The 27,177-nt window shown below is 46.1% G+C and overlaps 1 protein-coding gene and 1 pseudogene across 6 annotated transcripts in view; both read left to right on the top strand.

Moving 5' to 3' along the window:
* EPSTI1 (epithelial stromal interaction 1) overlaps positions 1 to 27,177 on the top strand; it is a 454,026-nt gene that overhangs the window by 375,362 nt on the left and 51,487 nt on the right. For 5 of the 6 annotated variants that reach the window (XM_077297337.1, XM_077297334.1, XM_077297332.1 and 2 more), the window contains exon 9: positions 25,756 to 25,827. The exons of the other annotated variant lie outside the window; for it this stretch is intronic. In XM_077297337.1, coding sequence (XP_077153452.1) covers positions 25,756 to 25,827 — 72 coding nt within the window. The remainder of the gene's footprint in view (positions 1 to 25,755; positions 25,828 to 27,177) is intronic. 6 annotated transcript variants of the gene reach the window in all.
* LOC143816668 (ubiquitin-conjugating enzyme E2 D1-like) lies at positions 26,040 to 26,688 on the top strand (annotated as a pseudogene).

Raw genomic sequence — 27,177 nt, 5'->3', positions numbered from 1 at the left:
TGAAAACTTATCCTGGGTTCTCCGACCTGCTCCTCAAAGTGCGTGCACTTTGCTCACATATCCGATGTTCGCCTGTACACGCCAGCCGTATGCAGACCTATCAGCGGTCTTTGAACCTTCCCCAGCATCGCCTAATCATAGACGTTGCAACAAGGTGGAACTCAACACTGCACATGCTTCAGAGACTGTGCGAACAGAGGCGTGCTGTTATTTATTTGTGGGAGGATACACGGGCAGGCAGTAGGATGGCAGACATGGAGTTGTCAGGTGTGCAGTGGTCTAAGATACAAGACATGTGTCAAGTCCTTCAGTGTTTTGAGGAATGCACACGGCTGGTTAGTGCAGACAACGCCGTAATAAGCATGAGCATCCCCCTAATGCGTCTGCTGATGCAAAGTTTGACGCACATAAAGGAGCAGGCGTCTGCACCAGAGGAAGAGGAAAGCCTTGATGACAGTCAGCCATTGTCTGGTCAGGGCAGTGTACAGGACGAGGTAGCGGGCGAAGAGGAGGTGGAGGACGAGGAGGATGATGGGGATGAGTATATTTTTAATGCCGAACCTTTCCCGGGGGCACAGGAAATTGGTTGCGTGTCACGGCCGGGTTCTGGTTTTTTGAGGGACACAAGTGACGTAGATTTGCCTGCAACTGCCCCTCAACCAATCACAACCGGAGATTTGACAACTGGAACTTTGGCCCACATGGCGGATTATGCCTTACGTATCCTAAAAAGGGACACACGCATTACGAAAATGATGAACGATGACGATTACTGGTTGGCCTGCCTCCTTGATCCACGCTATAAAGGCAAATTGCAAAATATTATGCCACATGAGAACTTGGAACTAATATTAGCAACCAAACAATCAACTCTTGTTGACCGTTTGCTTCAGGCATTCCCAGCACACAGCGCACGTGATCGTTCTCACACGAGCTCCAGGGGGCAGCAGACTAGGAGTGTTAGGGGTGCACACATCAGAAGTGGCGTTGGACAGAGGGGTTTTCTGACCAGGTTGTGGAGTGATTTTGCTATGACCGCAGACAGGACAGGTACTGCTGCATCAATTGAAAGTGACAGGAGACAACATTTGTCCAGTATGGTTACTAACTATTTTTCATCCCTTATCGATGTTCTCCCTCAACCGTCATTCCCATTTGATTACTGGGCCTCCAAATTAGACACCTGGCCAGAATTGGCAGAATATGCATTGCAGGAGCTTGCTTGCCCGGCAGCAAGTGTCCTATCAGAAAGAGTATTCAGTGCTGCAGGTTCAATATTAACCGAAAAAAGGACTCGTCTGGCTACCCAAAATGTTGACGATCTAACATTCATTAAAATGAACCACAACTGGATTTCGAAATCTTTTGCCCCACCTTGCCCGGCCGACACCTAGCTTTCCTATGAAAGGCTCTTGCCTGTGAATTACTTTTCTAATGTCTAATTTGCTGCAGCTGATTGTACAGCATACGACATGTTTACACCTCCCTAAATGGCCAAACTCCCCACACGGGGCCATGGTATCGCGACTTGGCGCAAGCACCCGTGAGACTGCTGTTTGTCTGAAGAGGTGGGTGTGCTCGCTTTTGGTTGACGGCATTGCTACTGGGTCCCTCATAGTACAATGTAGTGTCTCTGGCGGTGGTGGTGCACACCCAACGTCAGACACACCGTTGTAACATGAGGGGCCCTGGGGCGGTCCCGCCGGCCTCTAGAGAGTTCCCCCCTACCCCAGCTCAAAATGTGCTCTACCACATGCAAAATTATGTCGCACAGCTCCACCAATCTTTAGTCTATTCGCTGACATCATTCAATGTCTGGCACTGACAATACAAATTTGTAGACATCTACGATGCAACTTAAAGTAGTCTGTGTCTGTGTCCTATATTGGCACCATTAAATAGTTACTGCCAAATTACTATGTCAGAAACTCAGCAGATGAGCCCACCCCTGTACCTAAGTATGCCACCTTTTTTTTTGTTTTGGTTGTTTTGCGAGACATTAACATCTATTTATATTTTGGGAGTACTGGGACAGACACTCCTTGCACTACTCCTCCACTCACCACCAAGCTGCCCGTGTATCCATGTAACCGCTGTAAAACTGCCATGAGCCTATTGTTTGTTATTTTAGGCCTTTGAAGCCTGTCTGCGGTCCCTCCTTCCACTAGTCCTCCACTGACCAGACCACTGCTGCCCGTGTACCCCTGGAACCAATTATAAAGTGCCTACAGCCAGCCCATTTTCTTATGTTAGGCCTTTGAAGCCTGTCTGCGGTCCCTACTTTAAATACTCCTCCACTGACCACCAAGCTGCCTGCCCGTGTATCCATGTAACCGCTGTAAAACTGCCATGAGCCTATTGTTTGTTATTTTAGGCCTTTGAAGCCTGTCTGCGGTCCCTCCTTCCACTAGTCCTCCACTGACCAGACCACTGCTGCCCGTGTACCCCTGGAACCAATTATAAAGTGCCTACAGCCAGCCCATTTTTTTATGTTAGGCCTTTGAAGCCTGTCTGCGGTCCCTCCTTCCACTAGTCCTCCACTGGCCAGACCACTGCTGCCCGTGTACCCCTGGAACCAATTATAAAGTGCCTACAGCCAGCCCATTTTCTTATGTTAGGCCTTTGAAGCCTGTCTGCGGTCCCTACTTTAAATACTCCTCCACTGACCACCAAGCTGCCTGCCCGTGTATCCATGTAACCGCTGTAAAACTGCCATGAGCCTATTGTTTGTTATTTTAGGCCTTTGAAGCCTGTCTGCGGTCCCTCCTTCCACTAGTCCTCCACTGACCAGACCACTGCTGCCCGTGTACCCCTGGAACCAATTATAAAGTGCCTACAGCCAGCCCATTTTTTTATGTTAGGCCTTTGAAGCCTGTCTGCGGTCCCTCCTTCCACTAGTCCTCCACTGGCCAGACCACTGCTGCCCGTGTACCCCTGGAACCAATTATAAAGTGCCTACAGCCAGCCCATTTTCTTATGTTAGGCCTTTGAAGCCTGTCTGCGGTCCCTACTTTAAATACTCCTCCACTGACCACCAAGCTGCCTGCCCGTGTATCCATGTAACCGCTGTAAAACTGCCATGAGCCTATTGTTTGTTATGTTAGGCCTTTGAAGCCTGTCTGCGGTCCCTACTTTAAATACTCCTCCACTCACCACCAAGCTGCCTGCCCGTGTATCCATGTAACCGCTGTAAAACTGCCATGAGCCTATTGTTTGTTATTTTAGGCCTTTGAAGCCTGTCTGCGGTCCCTCCTTCCACTAGTCCTCCACTGACCAGACCACTGCTGCCCGTGTACCCCTGGAACCAATTATAAAGTGCCTACAGCCAGCCCATTTTCTTATGTTAGGCCTTTGAAGCCTGTCTGCGGTCCCTACTTTAAATACTCCTCCACTGACCACCAAGCTGCCTGCCCGTGTATCCATGTAACCGCTGTAAAACTGCCATGAGCCTATTGTTTGTTATTTTAGGCCTTTGAAGCCTGTCTGCGGTCCCTCCTTCCACTAGTCCTCCACTGACCAGACCACTGCTGCCCGTGTACCCCTGGAACCAATTATAAAGTGCCTACAGCCAGCCCATTTTTTTATGTTAGGCCTTTGAAGCCTGTCTGCGGTCCCTCCTTCCACTAGTCCTCCACTGGCCAGACCACTGCTGCCCGTGTACCCCTGGAACCAATTATAAAGTGCCTACAGCCAGCCCATTTTCTTATGTTAGGCCTTTGAAGCCTGTCTGCGGTCCCTACTTTAAATACTCCTCCACTGACCACCAAGCTGCCTGCCCGTGTATCCATGTAACCGCTGTAAAACTGCCATGAGCCTATTGTTTGTTATGTTAGGCCTTTGAAGCCTGTCTGCGGTCCCTACTTTAAATACTCCTCCACTGACCACCAAGCTGCCTGCCCGTGTATCCATGTAACCGCTGTAAAACTGCCATGAGCCTATTGTTTGTTATTTTAGGCCTTTGAAGCCTGTCTGCGGTCCCTCCTTCCACTAGTCCTCCACTGACCAGACCACTGCTGCCCGTGTACCCCTGGAACCAATTATAAAGTGCCTACAGCCAGCCCATTTTCTTATGTTAGGCCTTTGAAGCCTGTCTGCGGTCCCTACTTTAAATACTCCTCCACTGACCACCAAGCTGCCTGCCCGTGTATCCATGTAACCGCTGTAAAACTGCCATGAGCCTATTGTTTGTTATTTTAGGCCTTTGAAGCCTGTCTGCGGTCCCTCCTTCCACTAGTCCTCCACTGACCAGACCACTGCTGCCCGTGTACCCCTGGAACCAATTATAAAGTGCCTACAGCCAGCCCATTTTTTTATGTTAGGCCTTTGAAGCCTGTCTGCGGTCCCTCCTTCCACTAGTCCTCCACTGGCCAGACCACTGCTGCCCGTGTACCCCTGGAACCAATTATAAAGTGCCTACAGCCAGCCCATTTTCTTATGTTAGGCCTTTGAAGCCTGTCTGCGGTCCCTACTTTAAATACTCCTCCACTGACCACCAAGCTGCCTGCCCGTGTATCCATGTAACCGCTGTAAAACTGCCATGAGCCTATTGTTTGTTATTTTAGGCCTTTGAAGCCTGTCTGCGGTCCCTCCTTCCACTAGTCCTCCACTGACCAGACCACTGCTGCCCGTGTACCCCTGGAACCAATTATAAAGTGCCTACAGCCAGCCCATTTTTTTATGTTAGGCCTTTGAAGCCTGTCTGCGGTCCCTCCTTCCACTAGTCCTCCACTGGCCAGACCACTGCTGCCCGTGTACCCCTGGAACCAATTATAAAGTGCCTACAGCCAGCCCATTTTCTTATGTTAGGCCTTTGAAGCCTGTCTGCGGTCCCTACTTTAAATACTCCTCCACTGACCACCAAGCTGCCTGCCCGTGTATCCATGTAACCGCTGTAAAACTGCCATGAGCCTATTGTTTGTTATGTTAGGCCTTTGAAGCCTGTCTGCGGTCCCTACTTTAAATACTCCTCCACTCACCACCAAGCTGCCTGCCCGTGTATCCATGTAACCGCTGTAAAACTGCCATGAGCCTATTGTTTGTTATTTTAGGCCTTTGAAGCCTGTCTGCGGTCCCTCCTTCCACTAGTCCTCCACTGACCAGACCACTGCTGCCCGTGTACCCCTGGAACCAATTATAAAGTGCCTACAGCCAGCCCATTTTCTTATGTTAGGCCTTTGAAGCCTGTCTGCGGTCCCTACTTTAAATACTCCTCCACTGACCACCAAGCTGCCTGCCCGTGTATCCATGTAACCGCTGTAAAACTGCCATGAGCCTATTGTTTGTTATTTTAGGCCTTTGAAGCCTGTCTGCGGTCCCTCCTTCCACTAGTCCTCCACTGACCAGACCACTGCTGCCCGTGTACCCCTGGAACCAATTATAAAGTGCCTACAGCCAGCCCATTTTTTTATGTTAGGCCTTTGAAGCCTGTCTGCGGTCCCTCCTTCCACTAGTCCTCCACTGGCCAGACCACTGCTGCCCGTGTACCCCTGGAACCAATTATAAAGTGCCTACAGCCAGCCCATTTTCTTATGTTAGGCCTTTGAAGCCTGTCTGCGGTCCCTACTTTAAATACTCCTCCACTGACCACCAAGCTGCCTGCCCGTGTATCCATGTAACCGCTGTAAAACTGCCATGAGCCTATTGTTTGTTATGTTAGGCCTTTGATAGCCTGTCTGCGGTCCCTACTTTAAATACTCCTCCACTCACCACCAAGCTGCCTGCCCGTCTATCCATGTAACCGCTGTAAAACTGCAATGAGCCTATTGTTTGTTATTTTAGGCCTTTGATAGCCTGTCTGCGGCCCCTACTTGCAATACTCCTCCACTGACCACAATGCTGCCTGGAGTGCCTGCCTGTGTATCCATGTAACCGATGTAAAACTGCCATGACTGCCTACTGTTTGTTATTTTAGGCCTTTGATAGGCTGTCTGCAGCCCCTACTTGCAATACTCCTCCACTGACCACACCAATGCTGCCCGTGTACCCCTGGAACCTATTTAAAAGTTCATAGAGCCTAGTTATATATTTTATTTACTATTAATAAGGCCATGATGGACTACGCTGTACCACGCTACAAGCTAACCAGTCGACACTTCTTTTGCGAGAAAAGCCATCCCAACCCTCCACCAGCATGTAGAAGACCGCATTGTCCATGCACTCTGGCAATCTGTGAGTACAAAGGTGCACCTGACAACAGACGCATGGACCTGTAGGCATGGCCACGGAAGATTACGTGTCCATTACGGCGCAATGGGTTAATGTGGTGGATGCATGGTCCACAGGGGACAGCCTACTAAGTCTGTCTGCAGTCCCTAATTCAAATTGTCCTCCACTGTCTAAATCGGAGCTTCCACCTTCTGGCTTTCGGCCTATAGTATCAGAAATTAAACTGCATTTGGCCTTCAACTTTGGTTAGGGCCTACTAACGGCTTCTGCCCCTCCCTGGTGTTGCCCTCAACTAAATAAAGCTGAGCTTCAACCTTCTGCTCCAAATTACCATTTTAAAAAATGCAATAGGCTTTTCCGGCCTACTAAAGGTGTCTGTCTGTGTGCCCCTGCCTGGTGTTGTCCTCAACTAAATAAAGCTGAGCTTCAACCTTCCGGCTCTCATTAAGTGGTTTTAAAAAAAAAAAATGGTGGTTAGGGCCTACTAACGGCTTCTGCCCCTCCCTGGTGTTGCCCTCAACTAAATAAAGCTGAGCTTCAACCTTCTGCTCCAAATTACCATTTTAAAAAATGCAATAGGCTTTTCCGGCCTACTAAAGGTGTCTGTCTGTGTGCCCCTGCCTGGTGTTGTCCTCAACTAAATAAAGCTGAGCTTCAACCTTCCGGCTCTCATTAAGTGGTTTTAAAAAAAAAAAATGGTGGTTAGGGCCTACTAACGGCTTCTGCCCCTCCCTGGTGTTGCCCTCAACTAAATAAAGCTGAGCTTCAACCTTCTGCTCCAAATTACCATTTTAAAAAATGCAATAGGCTTTTCCGGCCTACTAAAGGTGTCTGTCTGTGTGCCCCTGCCTGGTGTTGTCCTCAACTAAATAAAGCTGAGCTTCAACCTTCTGCTCCAAATTACCATTTTAAAAAATGCAATAGGCTTTTCCGGCCTACTAAAGGTGTCTGTCTGTGTGCCCCTGCCTGGTGTTGCCCTCAACTAAATAAAGCTGAGCTTCAACCTTCTGCTCCAAATTACCATTTTAAAAAATGCAATAGGCTTTTCCGGCCTACTAAAGGTGTCTGTCTGTGTGCCCCTGCCTGGTGTTGTCCTCAACTAAATAAAGCTGAGCTTCAACCTTCCGGCTCTCATTAAGTGGTTTTAAAAAAAAAAAATGGTGGTTAGGGCCTACTAACGGCTTCTGCCCCTCCCTGGTGTTGCCCTCAACTAAATAAAGCTGAGCTTCAACCTTCTGCTCCAAATTACCATTTTAAAAAATGCAATAGGCTTTTCCGGCCTACTAAAGGTGTCTGTCTGTGTGCCCCTGCCTGGTGTTGCCCTCAACTAAATAAAGCTGAGCTTCAACCTTCTGCTCCAAATTACCATTTTAAAAAATGCAATAGGCTTTTCCGGCCTACTAAAGGTGTCTGTCTGTGTGCCCCTGCCTGGTGTTGTCCTCAACTAAATAAAGCTGAGCTTCAACCTTCCGGCTCTCATTAAGTGGTTTTAAAAAAAAAAAATGGTGGTTAGAGCCTACTAACGGCTTCTGCCCCTCCCTGGTGTTGCCCTCAACTAAATAAAGCTGAGCTTCAACCTTCTGCTCCAAATTACCATTTTAAAAAATGCAATAGGCTTTTCCGGCCTACTAAAGGTGTCTGTCTGTGTGCCCCTGCCTGGTGTTGTCCTCAACTAAATAAAGCTGAGCTTCAACCTTCCGGCTCTCATTAAGTGGTTTTAAAAAAAAAAAATGGTGGTTAGGGCCTACTAACGGCTTCTGCCCCTCCCTGGTGTTGCCCTCAACTAAATAAAGCTGAGCTTCAACCTTCTGCTCCAAATTACCATTTTAAAAATGCAATAGGCTTTTCCGGCCTACTAAAGGTGTCTGTCTGTGTGCCCCTGCCTGGTGTTGTCCTCAACTAAATAAAGCTGAGCTTCAACCTTCTGCTCCAAATTACCATTTTAAAAAATGCAATAGGCTTTTCCGGCCTACTAAAGGTGTCTGTCTGTGTGCCCCTGCCTGGTGTTGCCCTAAACTAAATAAAGCTGAGCTTCAACCTTCTGCTCCAAATTACCATTTTAAAAAATGCAATAGGCTTTTCCGGCCTACTAAAGGTGTCTGTCTGTGTGCCCCTGCCTGGTGTTGTCCTCAACTAAATAAAGCTGAGCTTCAACCTTCCGGCTCTCATTAAGTGGTTTAAAAAAAAAAAAATGGTGGTTAGGGCCTACTAACGGCTTCTGCCCCTCCCTGGTGTTGCCCTCAACTAAATAAAGCTGAGCTTCAACCTTCTGCTCCAAATTACCATTTTAAAAAATGCAATAGGCTTTTCCGGCCTACTAAAGGTGTCTGTCTGTGTGCCCCTGCCTGGTGTTGCCCTCAACTAAATAAAGCTGAGCTTCAACCTTCTGCTCCAAATTACCATTTTAAAAAATGCAATAGGCTTTTCCGGCCTACTAAAGGTGTCTGTCTGTGTGCCCCTGCCTGGTGTTGTCCTCAACTAAATAAAGCTGAGCTTCAACCTTCCGGCTCTCATTAAGTGGTTTTAAAAAAAAAAACATGGTGGTTAGGGCCTACTAACGGCTTCTGCCCCTCCCTGGTGTTGCCCTCAACTAAATAAAGCTGAGCTTCAACCTTCTGCTCCAAATTACCATTTTAAAAAATGCAATAGGCTTTTCCGGCCTACTAAAGGTGTCTGTCTGTGTGCCCCTGCCTGGTGTTGCCCTCAACTAAATAAAGCTGAGCTTCAACCTTCTGCTCCAAATTACCATTTTAAAAAATGCAATAGGCTTTTCCGGCCTACTAAAGGTGTCTGTCTGTGTGCCCCTGCCTGGTGTTGTCCTCAACTAAATAAAGCTGAGCTTCAACCTTCCGGCTCTCATTAAGTGGTTTTAAAAAAAAAAAATGGTGGTTAGGGCCTACTAACGGCTTCTGCCCCTCCCTGGTGTTGCCCTCAACTAAATAAAGCTGAGCTTCAACCTTCTGCTCCAAATTACCATTTTAAAAAATGCAATAGGCTTTTCCGGCCTACTAAAGGTGTCTGTCTGTGTGCCCCTGCCTGGTGTTGTCCTCAACTAAATAAAGCTGAGCTTCAACCTTCTGCTCCAAATTACCATTTTAAAAAATGCAATAGGCTTTTCCGGCCTACTAAAGGTGTCTGTCTGTGTGCCCCTGCCTGGTGTTGTCCTCAACTAAATAAAGCTGAGCTTCAACCTTCTGCTCCAAATTACCATTTTAAAAAATGCAATAGGCTTTTCCGGCCTACTAAAGGTGTCTGTCTGTGTGCCCCTGCCTGGTGTTGCCCTAAACTAAATAAAGCTGAGCTTCAACCTTCTGCTCCAAATTACCATTTTAAAAAATGCAATAGGCTTTTCCGGCCTACTAAAGGTGTCTGTCTGTGTGCCCCTGCCTGGTGTTGTCCTCAACTAAATAAAGCTGAGCTTCAACCTTCCGGCTCTCATTAAGTGGTTTTAAAAAAAAAAAATGGTGGTTAGGGCCTACTAACGGCTTCTGCCCCTCCCTGGTGTTGCCCTCAACTAAATAAAGCTGAGCTTCAACCTTCTGCTCCAAATTACCATTTTAAAAAATGCAATAGGCTTTTCCGGCCTACTAAAGGTGTCTGTCTGTGTGCCCCTGCCTGGTGTTGCCCTCAACTAAATAAAGCTGAGCTTCAACCTTCTGCTCCAAATTACCATTTTAAAAAATGCAATAGGCTTTTCCGGCCTACTAAAGGTGTCTGTCTGTGTGCCCCTGCCTGGTGTTGTCCTCAACTAAATAAAGCTGAGCTTCAACCTTCCGGCTCTCATTAAGTGGTTTTAAAAAAAAAAAATGGTGGTTAGGGCCTACTAACGGCTTCTGCCCCTCCCTGGTGTTGCCCTCAACTAAATAAAGCTGAGCTTCAACCTTCTGCTCCAAATTACCATTTTAAAAAATGCAATAGGCTTTTCCGGCCTACTAAAGGTGTCTGTCTGTGTGCCCCTGCCTGGTGTTGTCCTCAACTAAATAAAGCTGAGCTTCAACCTTCTGCTCCAAATTACCATTTTAAAAAATGCAATAGGCTTTTCCGGCCTACTAAAGGTGTCTGTCTGTGTGCCCCTGCCTGGTGTTGCCCTAAACTAAATAAAGCTGAGCTTCAACCTTCTGCTCCAAATTACCATTTTAAAAAATGCAATAGGCTTTTCCGGCCTACTAAAGGTGTCTGTCTGTGTGCCCCTGCCTGGTGTTGTCCTCAACTAAATAAAGCTGAGCTTCAACCTTCCGGCTCTCATTAAGTGGTTTTAAAAAAAAAAAATGGTGGTTAGGGCCTACTAACGGCTTCTGCCCCTCCCTGGTGTTGCCCTCAACTAAATAAAGCTGAGCTTCAACCTTCTGCTCCAAATTACCATTTTAAAAAATGCAATAGGCTTTTCCGGCCTACTAAAGGTGTCTGTCTGTGTGCCCCTGCCTGGTGTTGTCCTCAACTAAATAAAGCTGAGCTTCAACCTTCTGCTCCAAATTACCATTTTAAAAAATGCAATAGGCTTTTCCGGCCTACTAAAGGTGTCTGTCTGTGTGCCCCTGCCTGGTGTTGTCCTCAACTAAATAAAGCTGAGCTTCAACCTTCCGGCTCTCATTAAGTGGTTTTAAAAAAAAAAAATGGTGGTTAGGGCCTACTAACGGCTTCTGCCCCTCCCTGGTGTTGCCCTCAACTAAATAAAGCTGAGCTTCAACCTTCTGCTCCAAATTACCATTTTAAAAAATGCAATAGGCTTTTCCGGCCTACTAAAGGTGTCTGTCTGTGTGCCCCTGCCTGGTGTTGTCCTCAACTAAATAAAGCTGAGCTTCAACCTTCCGGCTCTCATTAAGTGGTTTTAAAAAAAAAAAAAGGGTGGTTAGGGCCTACTAACGGCTTCTGCCCCTCCCTGGTGTTGCCCTAAACTAAATAAAGCTGAGCTTCAACCTTCTGCTCCAAATTACCATTTTAAAAAATGCAATAGGCTTTTCCGGCCTACTAAAGGTGTCTGTCTGTGTGCCCCTGCCTGGTGTTGTCCTCAACTAAATAAAGCTGAGCTTCAACCTTCCGGCTCTCATTAAGTGGTTTTAAAAAAAAAAAATGGTGGTTAGGGCCTACTAACGGCTTCTGCCCCTCCCTGGTGTTGCCCTCAACTAAATAAAGCTGAGCTTCAACCTTCTGCTCCAAATTACCATTTTAAAAAATGCAATAGGCTTTTCCGGCCTACTAAAGGTGTCTGCCCCTCCCTGGTGTTGTCCTCAACTGAACAAAGCTGAGCTTCCACATTCTGGCTTTCGCCCTATACTATCAGATATTAAACTGCATTTGGCCTACTAGTGTGGTTAGGCCCTTGAAACAGTGTCTGCTGCTCTTGGGTTTGCTACTCCACTGAACAAAGCAATGCCGCCTGGTTAGTCCTGTTACCAATTTTGAACTGCATGTAGCCTACTTTATTCTTTGGCCCTATATCTGTTTCCTCCTCATCCTGCCCATTGCCCAGCCACTGCTAAATGAGTCTGCTGGTACATTGACCTAGACCACTACATTCCCCTTGTACTCTACACAGCCAGAATCTGACCCTGCTGAAAGTAAGGTTCCCCTTCCCGCATGTTATACCACCTTACACAGGGACAAAGAGGAAGGTGCAGATGAAAGTGCAGGTTCCTTCATCAGGTGGGGGGGCATACTCGTTGGCGACGTCACTGGCACAGGGCCCCTCAGAGTACGCAAAAGTGTCGCTGCTGGTGGGAGGCGCCCCCGCCATGCAAACACACCGCCGTACTTTGAGGGGCCCTGTGCCAGTGGCAATGCGAACGAGTGGGCCCCCCCCTGCTTGCTCAGGATCACAGCACTTGCAACTTTTAAATACTTACCTTTCCCTGCAACACCGCCGTGACGTAGTCCGCATTTCCTGGGCCCACGAAAAACTTGAGCCAGCCCTACTCCCCCCACAACTTTCCCCCAATTCCCTATGCCCAACTATTATTATACAGTTAATTAAGATTGGCAAGCTTCAGAAACAAGAATGGATGTTTTTGGCATTAAAATGGGCACTGTAGGTGTTTTCCTGGCCTCCACTCACTGCCGACTATGCTTCCCCATTGACTTGCATTGGGTTTCGTGTTTCGGTCGATCCCCGACTTTTAGCGATAATCGGCCGACTGCACTCGACTCGACTCTGGACAAAATCGGGTTTCCCAAAACCCTACTCGATCTTAAAAAAATGAAAGTCGCTCAACCCTAGTGATGGGAGTTAGAGAAATGACAAAGATAAGACACCAGAGTCTGATTAGTGCATTCCACTTGACCATTGGACTGTGGATGGTAGGCAGAGAAGTCCAGTGAAATGTTCATGAATTTACAAAGTGCTCTCCAGAACCGAGAGGTGAACTGGACCCCCCTGTCTGAAACAATATGTTGAGGGAAGCCATGAATACGAAAAATATGATGAACAAAAACTTTCTCCAATTCGGGTGCTGATGGCAATCCAGGGAGGGATATGAAATGAGCCATCTTGGAGAACCTATCCACAACTACGAGGTGCAGCTGGAAGAGCGAGGCAGATCAGTGATAAAATCCATAGCAATATGTTGCCACGGAGCCAATGGAACTGGAAGCGGATGAAGAAGTCCATAAGGTAGTTGCCTAGGAACCTTGTTCTTGGCACAAGATGGACAGGAGGCAATAAAACTTTGGACATCTTGGGATAGGGTTGGCCACCAGTAGTAGCGAGACACAAGCATGAGAGTCTTCTTAAAACCAGCATGACCTGCAACTTTAGAGGCATGTCCCCAGCGTAAGACCAGCCTCTTGTTATGCTCAGAAATGAAGGTTTTGCCTGGAGGTAAAGAGAATAGATTAACAGGTGCCACCATGATGACTTTAGAAGGATCCAAGATGTGTGCGGGCTCCTCCTCCGTATCAACAGACAAAAAGGATCTGGACAGTGCGTTGGCCTTAAGATTCTTATGGCCAGAACACAAGTGCAATTCAAAATTAAAACGAGCAAAGAAGAGAGACCATCTAGCTTGCCAGGGATTAAGCCTATGTGCAGAACGGATGTAAGCTAGATTCTTGTGGTCCATATAGATTTTGAACGGATGAACAGCTCCTTCTAATAGATACCTCCACTCCTGCAAGGCTAGTTTGATGGCCAAAAGCTCCTGGTCACCAATGGACTAGTTTCGTTCAGACGAGGAGAAAGTCTTAGAGAAGAAACCGCAGGTGACGAGCCGCCCAGACGAAGACCTTTGAGAAAGTACCACTCCGGCACAAACAGCAGAGGCATCTACTTCGAGAATAAAAGGTTTATTGACTTCTGGACGATGCAGTAAGGAAGCTGTGGCAAAGGCTTGTTTTAAGGACAGAAAAGCATCATTAGCCTCCGAGGGCCACACGTGTGGATTGGATCCCTTGCGAATCAGAGAGGAGATGGGTCTGGTCAGAGAAGAAAAGTGAGGAATTAACTGTTGATAGTAATTTGCAAAGCCGAGGAAATGCTGGATAGCTTTGATACCATGAGGACGAGGCCAGTTGAGCACGGCGGACACCTTTTTCAGATCCATACACAAACCAGAGTCAGAGATGATGTAACCCAGAAATGGAAGAGATGACAGTTCAAAGGCACATTTTTCGAGCTTAGCAAAAAGACGATTCTCCCTCAAACGCTGAAGCACAAGACGGACGTCCCTTCTATGGGTAGATAAATATGGAGATTAAACGAGAATATCGTCCAGATATACCACCACGCAGGAATACAAAAGATCTTGGAAAATGTCATTCACAAATTCTTGAAATACTGCGGGGGCATTGCATAAGCCGAAGGGCACGACCAAGTACTTGTAATGACCATCTCTGGTGTTGAAAGCTGTCTTCCACTCATCTCTGGGACGGATTCAGATGAGATTGTAGGCCCCACGAAGATCCAGCTTGGTGAAGATTTGTGCTCCCCGCAGCTGATCAAAAAGTTCTGGGATAAGGGGAAGTGGATACTTATTTTTAATTGTTATACTGTTGAGACCCCGGTAGTCGATACAGGGACGGAGGGTTCCATCCTTTTTCTTGACAAAGAAACCCGCACCCACAGGTGAAGAGGACTTCCGGATAAAACCTCTGGCCAAATTCTCTTGGATGTAGTCGGTCATGGCTTGAGATTCAAGAGGATTCAATGGATAAGTTTGGCCTCTGGGCGGAGACGAACCCGGTAGGAGGTCGATCGAGCAATCGTATGGTCAATGTGGAGGCAAGCTCTCCGCCTCCTTCTTGTCGAAGATGTCTGCAAAGGAGTGATAGGCCGAAGGCAAAGCTGCAGGCACTGTGGTTGACCAGGAAGACCTTAAAGGCTGGACAGGATGCAAACATCTAGTCTGACAAGAATGACCCCAGCGAAAGACATCTCCAGATCGCCAATACAGGACAGGCTCATGAATTCTTAACCAAGGAAGACCTAGGAGGAAGGTATAAGACAATAATGGCAGCACATAAAAGGCTATCTTCTCCCGATGTAAGGCTCCGATCTGTAGCTCCACCTCTTCGGTGACCAAGGAAACGGTCTCCCACTGGTGTCTGCCGTCGACTGAAGCTATTTGCCGGGGAGACTCCAAGGATCTGACAGGAATTTGAAACCTTCTGACCACCTCAAGTTGAATAAAATTGCCTGCTGCTCCAGAAACAACATAAGCTATCTCAGAAGAGCAAGAAGAAACAAAATTTAGCAAGACGGAGAGAGTGACAGGTAGAGAGGTATCATTAACACCTAGGGAGGCCTCTCTTACCTGACCTAGGTGGAGGCATTTCCCGGCCTCGCCGGACAAGAACGAAGAAGATGAGAGGCGCTGCCACAATAAAAGCAAAGACCCTGAGCAAGTCTTTCTTTACGGCGTTGTTCCGCTGGCTTAATACGGTCTACTTGCATGGGTTCCAGTGCTGAGGCTGCAGAAGAAGAAGCTTGAAGAGAACGCGGAGGACTGCGAGCAGTTGGGGCTTGACGGGGTAGCTTCCTCTCCCTGGCAGATTCACGGAGATGTTCCTGAAAACGCAAGTCAATGCGGGTTGCCAGGGAAATGAGATCCTCCAAGGAAGTCGGAGTATCTCTATCCACCAGCTCATCTTTTATTCGACCAGATAGACCTCACTGTTATGGTTCTCAATGGCAAGAGAACATAGCCCAGCAAACATAAAAACTAGCTCTTGGAAGGATGGAAACTAAACTGACCATGAACTAAACCTGCCGCACAACTAACAGTAGCCGGGTAGCGTAGCCTGCGTTTTATCCCTAGACGCCCAGCGCCGGCCGGAGGACTAACTAATCCTGGCAGAGGAAAATATAGTCCTGGCTCACCTCTAGAGAAATTTCCCCGAAAGGCAGACAGAGGCCCCCACAAATATTGGCGGTGATTTTAGATGAAATGACAAACGTAGTATGAAAATAGGTTTAGCAAAATTGAGGTCCGCTCACTAGATAGCAGGAAGACAGAAAGGGCACTTTCATGGTCAGCTGAAAACCCTATCAAAATACCATCCTGAAATTACTTTAAGACTCTAGTATTAACTCATAACATCAGAGTGGCAATTTCAGATCACAAGAGCTTTCCAGACACAGAAACGAAACTACAGCTGTGAACTGGAACAAAATGCAAAAACAAACAAGGACTAAGTCCAACTTAGCTGGGAGTTGTCTAGCAGCAGGAACATGCACAGAAAGGCTTCTGATTACAATGTTGACCGGCATGGAAGTGACAGAGGAGCAAGGCTAAATAGCGACTCCCACATCCTGATGGAAACAGGTGAACAGAGAGGATGATGCACACCAGTTCAATTCCACCAGTGGCCACCGGGGGAGCCCAAAATCCAATTTCACAACAGTACCCCCCCTCAAGGAGGGGGCACCGAACCCTCACCAGAACCACCAGGGCGATCAGGATGAGCCCTATGAAAGGCACGGACCAAATCGGAGGCATGAACATCAGAGGCAGTCACCCAAGAATTATCCTCCTGACCGTATCCCTTCCATTTGACCAGATACTGGAGTTTCCGTCTGGAAACACGGGAGTCCAAGATTTTTTCCACAACGTACTCCAACTCGCCCTCAACCAACACCGGAGCAGGAGGCTCAACGGAAGGCACAACCGGTACCTCATACCTGCGCAATAATGACCGATGAAAAACATTATGAATAGAAAAAGATGCAGGGAGGTCCAAACGGAAGGACACAGGGTTAAGAATCTCCAATATCTTGTACGGGCCGATGAACCGAGGCTTAAACTTGGGAGAAGAAACCCTCATAGGGACAAAACGAGAAGACAACCACACCAAGTCCCCAACACAAAGCCGAGGACCAACCCGACGCCGGCGGTTGGCAAAAAGCTGAGTCTTCTCCTGGGACAACTTCAAATTGTCCACTACCTGCCCCCAAATCTGATGCAACCTCTCCACCACAGCATCCACTCCAGGACAATCCGAAGATTCCACCTGACCAGAAGAAAATCGAGGATGAAACCCCGAATTACAGAAAAAGGGAGACACCAAGGTGGCAGAACTGGCCCGATTATTGAGGGCAAACTCCGCTAAAGGCAAAAAAGCAACCCAATCATCCTGATCTGCAGACACAAAACACCTCAAATATGTCTCCAAGGTCTGATTCGTCCGCTCGGTCTGGCCATTAGTCTGAGGATGGAAAGCAGACGAGAAAGACAAATCTATGCCCATCCTAGCACAGAATGCTCGCCAAAATCTAGACACGAATTGGGTACCTCTGTCAGAAACGATATTCTCCGGAATACCATGCAAACGGACCACATTTTGAAAAAACAGAGGAACCAACTCGGAAGAAGAAGGCAACTTAGGCAGGGGAACCAAATGGACCATCTTAGAGAAACGATCACACACCACCCAGATGACAGACATCTTCTGAGAAACAGGAAGATCCGAAATAAAATCCATCGAGATGTGCGTCCAGGGCCTCTTCGGGATAGGCAAGGGCAACAACAATCCACTAGCCCGAGAACAACAAGGCTTGGCCCGAGCACAAACGTCACAAGACTGCACGAAGCCTCGCACATCTCGAGACAGGGAAGGCCACCAGAAGGACCTTGCCACCAAATCCCTGGTACCAAAGATTCCAGGATGACCTGCCAACGCAGAAGAATGAACCTCAGAAATGACTTTACTGGTCCAATCATCAGGAACAAACAGTCTACCAGGTGGGCAACGATCAGGTCTATCCGCCTGAAACTCCTGCAAGGCCCGCCGCAGGTCTGGAGAAACGGCAGACAATATCACTCCATCCTTAAGGATACCTGTAGGTTCAGAATTACCAGGGGAGTCAGGCTCAAAACTCCTAGAAAGGGCATCCGCCTTAACATTCTTAGAACCCGGCAGGTAGGACACCACAAAATTAAACCGAGAGAAAAACAACGACCAGCGCGCCTGTCTAGGATTCAGGCGTCTGGCGGACTCAAGATAAATTAGATTTTTGTGGTCCGTCAATACCACCACCTGATGTCTAGCCCCCTCAAGCCAATGACGCCACTCCTCAAAAGCCCACTTCATGGCCAAAAGCTCCCGATTTCCAACATCATAATTCCGCTCGGCGGGCGAAAATTTACGCGAGAAAAAAGCACAAGGTCTCATCACGGAGCAATCAGAACTTCTCTGCGACAAAACCGCCCCAGCTCCGATTTCAGAAGCGTCGACCTCAACCTGAAAAGGAAGAGCAACATCAGGCTGACGCAACACAGGGGCGGAAGAAAAGCGGCGCTTAAGCTCCCGAAAGGCCTCCACAGCAGCAGGGGACCAATCAGCAACATCAGCACCCTTCTTAGTCAAATCAGTCAATGGTTTAACAACATCAGAAAAACCAGCAATAAATCGACGATAAAAGTTAGCAAAGCCCAAAAATTTCTGAAGACTCTTAAGAGAAGAGGGTTGCGTCCAATCACAAATAGCCTGAACCTTGACAGGATCCATCTCGATGGAAGAGGGGGAAAAAATATATCCCAAAAAGGAAATCTTTTGAACCCCAAAAACGCACTTAGAACCCTTCACACACAAGGAATTAGACCGCAAAACCTGAAAAACCCTCCTGACCTGCTGGACATGAGAGTCCCAGTCATCCGAAAAAATCAAAATATCATCCAGATACACAATCATAAATTTATCCAAATAATCACGGAAAATGTCATGCATAAAGGACTGAAAGACTGAAGGGGCATTTGAAAGACCAAAAGGCATCACCAAATACTCAAAGTGGCCCTCGGGCGTATTAAATGCGGTTTTCCACTCATCCCCCTGCTTAATTCGCACCAAATTATACGCCCCACGAAGATCTATCTTAGAGAACCACTTGGCCCCCTTTATGCGAGCAAACAAATCAGTCAGCAGTGGCAATGGATATTGATATTTAACCGTGATTTTATTCAAAAGCCGATAATCAATGCACGGCCTCAAAGAGCCATCTTTCTTAGCCACAAAGAAAAAACCGGCTCCTAAGGGAGATGACGAAGGACGAATATGTCCCTTTTCCAAGGACTCCTTTATATATTCTCGCATAGCAGCATGTTCAGGCACAGACAGATTAAATAAACGACCCTTAGGGTATTTACTACCCGGAATCAAATCTATGGCACAATCGCACTCCCGGTGCGGAGGTAATGAACCAAGCTTAGGTTCTTCAAAAACGTCACGATATTCAGTCAAGAATTCAGGAATCTCAGAGGGAATAGATGATGAAATGGAAACCACAGGTACATCCCCATGCGTCCCCTTACATCCCCAGCTTAACACAGACATAGCTTTCCAGTCAAGGACTGGGTTATGAGATTGCAGCCATGGCAATCCAAGCACCAACACATCATGTAGGTTATACAGCACAAGAAAGCGAATAATCTCCTGGTGATCCGGATTAATCCGCATAGTTACTTGTGTCCAGTATTGTGGTTTATTGCTAGCCAATGGGGTGGAGTCAATCCCCTTCAGGGGTATAGGAGTTTCAAGAGGCTCCAAATCATACCCACAGCGTTTGGCAAAGGACCAATCCATAAGACTCAAAGCGGCGCCAGAGTCGACATAGGCATCCGCGGTAATAGATGATAAAGAACAAATCAGGGTCACAGATAGAATAAACTTAGACTGTAAAGTGCCAATTGAAACAGACTTATCAAGCTTCTTAGTACGCTTAGAGCATGCTGATATAACATGAGTTGAATCACCGCAATAGAAGCACAACCCATTTTTTCGTCTAAAATTCTGCCGTTCACTTCTGGACAGAATTCTATCACATTGCATATTCTCTGGCGTCTTCTCAGTAGACACCGCCAAATGGTGCACAGGTTTGCGCTCCCGCAGACGCCTATCGATCTGGATAGCCATTGTCATGGACTCATTCAGACCCGCAGGCACAGGGAACCCCACCATAACATCCTTAATGGCAGCAGAGAGACCCTCTCTGAAATTCGCCGCCAGGGCGCACTCATTCCACTGAGTAAGCACAGCCCATTTACGGAATTTCTGGCAGTATATTTCAGCTTCGTCTTGCCCCTGAGATAGGGACATCAAGGCCTTTTCCGCCTGAAGTTCTAACTGAGGTTCCTCATAAAGCATCCCCAAGGCCAGAAAAAACGCATCCACATTGAGCAACGCAGGATCCCCTGGAGCCAATGCAAAAGCCCAATCCTGAGGGTCGCCCCGGAGCAAAGAAATCACAATCCTGACCTGCTGAGCAGGATCTCCAGCAGAGCGAGATTTCAGGGACAAAAACAACTTGCAATTATTTTTGAAATTTTGAAAGCAAGATCTATTCCCCGAGAAAAATTCAGGCAAAGGAATTCTAGGTTCAGATATAGGAACATGAACAACAAAATCTTGTAAGTTTTGAACTTTCGTGGTGAGATTATTCAAACCTGCAGCTAAACTCTGAATATCCATTTTAAACAGGTGAACACAGAGCCATTCCAGGATTAGAAGGAGAGAGAGAGAGAAAGGCTGCAATATAGGCAGACTTGCAAGAGATTCAATTACAAGCACACTCTGAACTGAGAAAAAAAAAAAAAAAAATCTTCAGCAGACTTCTCTTTTCTCTCCTTTCTCTGTCAATTAATTTAACCCTTTTTTGGCCGGTCAAACTGTTATGGTTCTCAATGGCAAGAGAACATAGCCCAGCAAACATAAAAACTAGCTCTTGGAAGGATGGAAACTAAACTGACCATGAACTAAACCTGCCGCACAACTAACAGTAGCCGGGTAGCGTAGCCTGCGTTTTATCCCTAGACGCCCAGCGCCGGCCGGAGGACTAACTAATCCTGGCAGAGGAAAATATAGTCCTGGCTCACCTCTAGAGAAATTTCCCCGAAAGGCAGACAGAGGCCCCCACAAATATTGGCGGTGATTTTAGATGAAATGACAAACGTAGTATGAAAATAGGTTTAGCAAAATTGAGGTCCGCTCACTAGATAGCAGGAAGACAGAAAGGGCACTTTCATGGTCAGCTGAAAACCCTATCAAAATACCATCCTGAAATTACTTTAAGACTCTAGTATTAACTCATAACATCAGAGTGGCAATTTCAGATCACAAGAGCTTTCCAGACACAGAAACGAAACTACAGCTGTGAACTGGAACAAAATGCAAAAACAAACAAGGACTAAGTCCAACTTAGCTGGGAGTTGTCTAGCAGCAGGAACATGCACAGAAAGGCTTCTGATTACAATGTTGACCGGCATGGAAGTGACAGAGGAGCAAGGCTAAATAGCGACTCCCACATCCTGATGGAAACAGGTGAACAGAGAGGATGATGCACACCAGTTCAATTCCACCAGTGGCCACCGGGGGAGCCCAAAATCCAATTTCACAACACCTCACCAAAAAGCTCCCACCAGTGCCTCATTGTTCCACCCCAGCTCAGAAGACAAGGTACGAAAAAGAATGGCGTACTGGCCGACAGAAAGAGTACCCTGGTGGAGACTAAAAAGAGACTCAGTGGTAGAGGCTAACAGCCCTGGCTCGTCGAAAACCTTACGAAAAGTCTCCAAAAAGGTGGAAAGTTGAGAGACCAGGGGATCGTCACGCTCCCAGAGGGGATTAACCCAGGCCAAGGCCTCACCCTCCAAGTGGGACACTACAAAAGCCACCTTAGCTCGATCAGTGGGGTATTGTTGTGGCAATAATTCAAAGTGTAACTGACACTGATTAAGGAAACCCTGACACAATTTGGGATCTCCACCATACCGCTGGGGTTTAGCCAGATGAGGAGGTGGGTGCGAGACTGGAACTTGAACAGGAGCAGAAGCGACCGTCTGTAGGGAGAGCAAACGGTTATCTACAGAAGCCATATAGTTTAAAATATCACCCTGAGTATCGCGTTCCTGCTGAAGACTGGCTAGTTGGGAGACGTTCGCAGGGTCAGAGGGCTGAAGAGCAGACAACCGGGATTCCATTGATTTAAAAAAAGCCATGATCCTAGTTTGGTTCTCCCGTAGGAATGCTAGTTCCTTTTGGGTGGAGACAGGGGTACCAGCGGGGTCCATGGCCTGATTATACTGTTATGCAGATAAGCTGGGAGACTACTAAGGGTTAACCCACTGGACCGCAACAGTGAACCTCCCCTGGGCGAGGGGACCAAGTAGACCACCCCCTATACAGGGAGCGTTAGGAGCAGGCCCTGGGGAGACTACTGCTACATCAGCTGGTACTAAAAAGAGAATGGGACTAACAGAAAACGGAAGGAGAGACACAAAGAAGGGAACGGCAAGGCAGAGGTATAGAGGCACAGGGAGAAACACGTATGGAGTCAGGGATGTAGACTGTAATGACAAGGAGACGGGAGTACAAGGAGAGGTGAGAAACGAACCAGCGGACGAGGTGAAGATACGGGCAGGAAGACAACGCAGACACACAGGAACTCTGAGGGAACGGAGACACAGGCAGACCGGAGCAGCGGACGAGGTGAAGATATGGGCAGGAAGACAACGCAGACACACGGGCACTCTTAGGGAACGGAGACACAGGCAGACCAGAGCTAGAAGGAAACAAAGGAGAGAGCAATCGTTAGTCAGAAGCAGGCTAGCTAAGGAAAACCAAGACAGGACTAGCTGCTGACAGAACGCAGAGTCACTTGCAAGAATACAAATGATAGTCAGGCACCGCCAAACAGAAGAGGCGGCCAGATGTGCAGAGCGGCAGCGTACCTTCCAGGTCAGGGTCCTCCAGAGGCATAATAGAGAGGAGCGGAGGGAGTGGCAGAATCAAAGAGTGCTGTGCACGCGTGCGAAGTAGGGTCTGGAGCATGCGCATACCCGAGGAGAAACAGAATAGGGACGAATGCGCAGGAGACTGGAAGCAGCAGAAGGAACAGAAGCACGCCGGGACGCCGTGAAATGGTAAGTATGAGGAGGCACCCAGGGCAGCGGCGGTGAAACAGAAGAGAACCGGGGCAGCGGCGGTGTAACACCTTTTGAACTGTGCACATGTGCGCAAGGATCCTACAGTGTAAATGAACACAACTGCAGCCTCATTTGTTGACTGAGATGAGCTCTGAGTATCTACGTTTGTAAGTTTCACTATTAAATTGTTTTAACACTACAGGCCCAATTCTAATGATCTGCTAATTGTAATGAACTACTAAATGCAAAATTGCTGCTTTAAATTAGGTTTATAAAGTCATGGCTGAAAGTGTTGGCATCCTTGAAATTATTCCAGACAACAAAGTACTTCTACCGGAATTTTATTGCAATTACACATGCCGGACTGGTGGAGAGCTGCAGTGATAGTTGACTTTGTGAACTTTCTCCCATCTCTCTACTGCATCTCTGGAGCTCAGCCACAGTGACCTTGGGGTTCTTCTTTACCTCACTCACCAAGACTATTCTCCCACAATTGTTCAGTTTGGCTGGACTGCCAGGTCTAGGAAGACTTCTGGTGGTCCCAAACTTCTTCCATTTAAGGATTATGGAGGCCACTGTACTCAAATGAACCTTGAATACTGCAGAAATTATTTTGTAACCTTGGCCAGATCTGTGCCTTGCCACAATTCTATCTCTGAGCTCCTTGGCCAGTTCCTTTGACCTCATGATTCTCATTTGGCCTGACATGCACTGTGAGCTGTGAGGTCTTATATAGACAGGTGTGTGCCTTTCCAAATCAAGCAATATCAGTTTAATTAAACACAGCTGGCCTCCAATGAAGGAGTAGAAACATTTCAAGGAAGATCACAGGAAATGGACAGCATGTGACTAAAATATGAGTGTCTGAGCAAAGGATCTAAATACTTATGACCATGTGATATTTCAGTTTTTATTTTTTATTAAATTTGCAAAAAATTCTACATTTTTGCTATTTTTCAGTCGAGATGTGGCGCAGAGTGTACATTAATGTGAAAAAAATGAACTTTTTTGAATTTACCAAATGGCTGCAATAAAACCAATAGTGAAAAATTTAAAGGGGTCTGAATACTTTCCGTACCCACTATATATAGGGCTTATCTCTGATTTGGTTCAACCATGGTCAAGCCTTGATTGAATTTCCTAGGAACTAATGCACATTGTCCCTATAACTAAGTTTGAAGTTTACAACCTCTGATGATACTACTAAGAATCTATGAAGATTAGTGTTGAGCGATACCGTCCGATACTTGAAAGTATCGGTATCGGAAAGTATCGGCCGATACCGGCGAAGTATCGGATCCAATCCGATACCGATACCCGATACCAATACAAGTCAATGGGACTCAAGTATCGGACGGTATCCCTGATGGTTCCCAGGGTCTGAAGGAGAGGAAACTCTCCTTCAGGCCCTGGGATCCATATTAATGTGTAAAAGAAAGAATTAAAATAAGAAATATTGCTATACTCACCTCTCCGACGCAGCCTGGACCTCACCGAGGGAACCGGCAGCGTTGTTTGCTTAAAATTCGCGCGTTTACTTCCTTACGTGAAGTCCCGGCTTGTGATTGGTCGCGTGCCGCCCATGTGGCCGCGACGCGACCAATCACAGCAAGCCGTGACGTAATTTTAGGTCCTTCAGGATTTTAAAATTACGTTCTGGCTTGTGATTGGTCGCGTCGCGGTCACATGGGCGACGCGACCAATCACAAGCCGGGACGTCACGGGAGGCAGGACACGCGCGCATTTTAAAATGCGCGCGTGTCCAGCCTCCCATGACGTCACGGCTTGTGATTGGTCGCGTCGCCCATGTGACCGCGACGCGACCAATCACAAAGCCGGAACGTAATTTTAAAATACTGAATGCCTAGAAGGACCTGAAAATTACGTCACGGCTTGCTGTGATTGGTCGCGTCGCGGCCACATGGGCGGCACGCGACCAATCAGAAGCCGTGACATCACGGAAGGAAGGAAAAGCGCGCATTTTAAGCAAAGAACGCTGCCGGTTCCCTCGGTGAGGTCCAGGCTGCGTCGGAGAGGTGAGTATAGCAATATTTTTTATTTTAATTCTTTATTTTACACATTAATGTTGTTTCGATACCGATACCCGATACCACAAAAGTATCGGATCTCGGTATCGGAATTCCGATACAGCAAATATCGGCCGATACCCGATACTTGCGGTATCAGAATGCTCAACACTAATGAAGATGTTATATTGTATGGCTAAGTTATATTGTCCACATAGGAAATGTAATTACATCCTAGTGCAGGAAATAACACTATCGTGAAAAATATCAATGTCGAATGACAAGGATATTGAACAATAACAACATCAAGAAATATTATTACTGACAACACTAATATCAATTATAAGACTATCGCATGGCACTAATGTATATACTTGGGGATGGTCAGTAAAGAAAAAACACCAACAAAAGTGTATAAAAAGAAATTATTTTATATCCCGAATCAAATGCGAAGTATAAAATTGATAAAATAAATCACAAAATAATCACCATTAACAAAATATCCACCAAACACAATTCTGCAAAACCCAATAATTCCCAAACAATTGATATAGTTCCTTCTCTCCATCCCAAGGATTCCTTCCTACTGTCTCCTCTTTAGCAATGTCTTCTCCCTCTCTTCTTCCTTTGTGTCCCACTAGGGTTCTTTATACCCCACCTGCAATTTCAGCTGTACATCTCTCACACCAACCTGGAGACACCATGCCTCACTTTGTGAACAAAGAACTGCATTCATTATAGATATAATACATCCCATATTTTTATTTGTTTCACTCAATAGGATTTTATGTTTTATTTTCTTATATTTATAGGTATAGTTGACATTTATTATTTCTACTTTTACATTATGAGGCTATGTTTAACAATATACATTCTCAATGAAAACAAGAGACTAACACGTAAGTATATGAAGTGCCAAAATAGCTGCCTGATCCCTTTGTGCAAAAATGGTAACTCAGACTCCCGTAATAAGTATTTAGTAAATTAGGTTGTTCTGTATGCATAACATTCACAAACACCTTTACTAGTATTAAAGTATTAAGCAGAATGATAATTAATATAATTCAATGTGAAGTGTATTTCTTGTCAATGAAGAACAAACAATGAAAGAAATGTATAGGGAGGATGAAGCCTATACAAAGTATTTTTCTTACCCTATCTTCTAGATGGTACATTATGCTACCCAAATGCTAAACTATAACTCTTTTATCTAACAGGCAGAAAATGAGGATGGGGAAGACGATGAGGACTGGATGTTTAACAAAGCACTTGAAGAATCAATTAAAACGGTATGATACTTTTATATTTCACATGGCTATACTTTACAGAGAGAATACATAGGAAAGATCACAGTAGAACGGACTGATAGGAATTTGGCAGAAACAAACTGTGCAGAATTAAAACCATTATAATAGGTTTGTAATCACCATAAACATGTGCAGGTTATGTAAATATACAATGAAACAAAGCATATAAACTGCAATTGATAAGCCACCTAAAATACAACTTTAAAAATAAAAATAAATGTTACATGTCAATAACATTAGTTTATGAAGAATTTTCAAGTTAAAATAATTCTACTGTAGGAAAAGCTAATGTTTCCCAACATAAAGAAATCTATGCGCACATCATTCAGAACCAGTTCATCTCTACAAGACTGGAAACCTGTCTTTTCTTCCCTTCACCGACTGGGCAGCTCCACAGCAGAGAAGATCATACAGAAAGAATTAACTGCAACTGCCCTGCAGAGTGACCCTCCTACTTATTTCTCAGCAGGATTAGTCGGAGATGATTTGTTTAACTGGCAAGTAGCAATTCTGGGACCTTTGAACAGTCCCTATCAACATGGTGTCTTTTATCTCAACATCCGTTTCCCAACAGATTATCCATTCAAACCACCAAATGTTAATGTCATAACCAAAATATATCATCCAAATATAAACAACACTATTATTTCTCTTGATATTTTGAGTTCATAGTGGTCTCCAGAGCTCACTCTCTCAAACGTTTTGTCATCCATATACACCTTACTTTGTGATCCCAACCTAGATGATCCTTTAGTACCAGACATTGCAGAGATCTACAAGACAAACAAGAAAAAATTCTGCAGAACTGCAAGCCATTGAACTCAAAAATATGCAGGCATTTGAAACTCATTTTATATGTACTAGTCCATAGTTCCAAATGCTTCTCTAGAAATTCCAAAACTAAGTATAAGTTTAAGCAAGAATTTTGTGCCCAACAAAGAGGTTTTTTTCACAATTTTGTATACAATGAGCTAGGCACACCATGGAATTTATGTTGCAGAAGAGAATTAATTTTTTCGTTTGTTTGTTTGTCTTCCAAGTTACACCTTTTCGTTGAGGAGACATTAGCAATCAAAGTACTTGGCACCTAAACAGTTTAAAAAAATGTAAAGTCCAAGTGGGCAATACCAGAGAGATTTCACTGGAGGAGTGTACTTCATCCTCCTTCTAACACTGCCCAATCATAAGTAGGCAGTAACACACTAGGGAAAGAAAGGAATGCATTGAGATGACATGTTCTGAAGCACAGCAGTGCTGAATATGAGTAAATGACAGCTTTCAGCTCTCAAGCTTGGCATTGATTATGGAAAACAGTCAATTAATCACACTCAG

Source organism: Ranitomeya variabilis, chromosome 3 (genome assembly GCF_051348905.1).
Source record: "Ranitomeya variabilis isolate aRanVar5 chromosome 3, aRanVar5.hap1, whole genome shotgun sequence".
NCBI lineage: Eukaryota > Metazoa > Chordata > Amphibia > Anura > Dendrobatidae > Ranitomeya > Ranitomeya variabilis.
The sequence above is the reverse complement of the archived record's forward strand: the minus strand, read 5'-3'. Positions and strand labels throughout refer to the sequence as shown.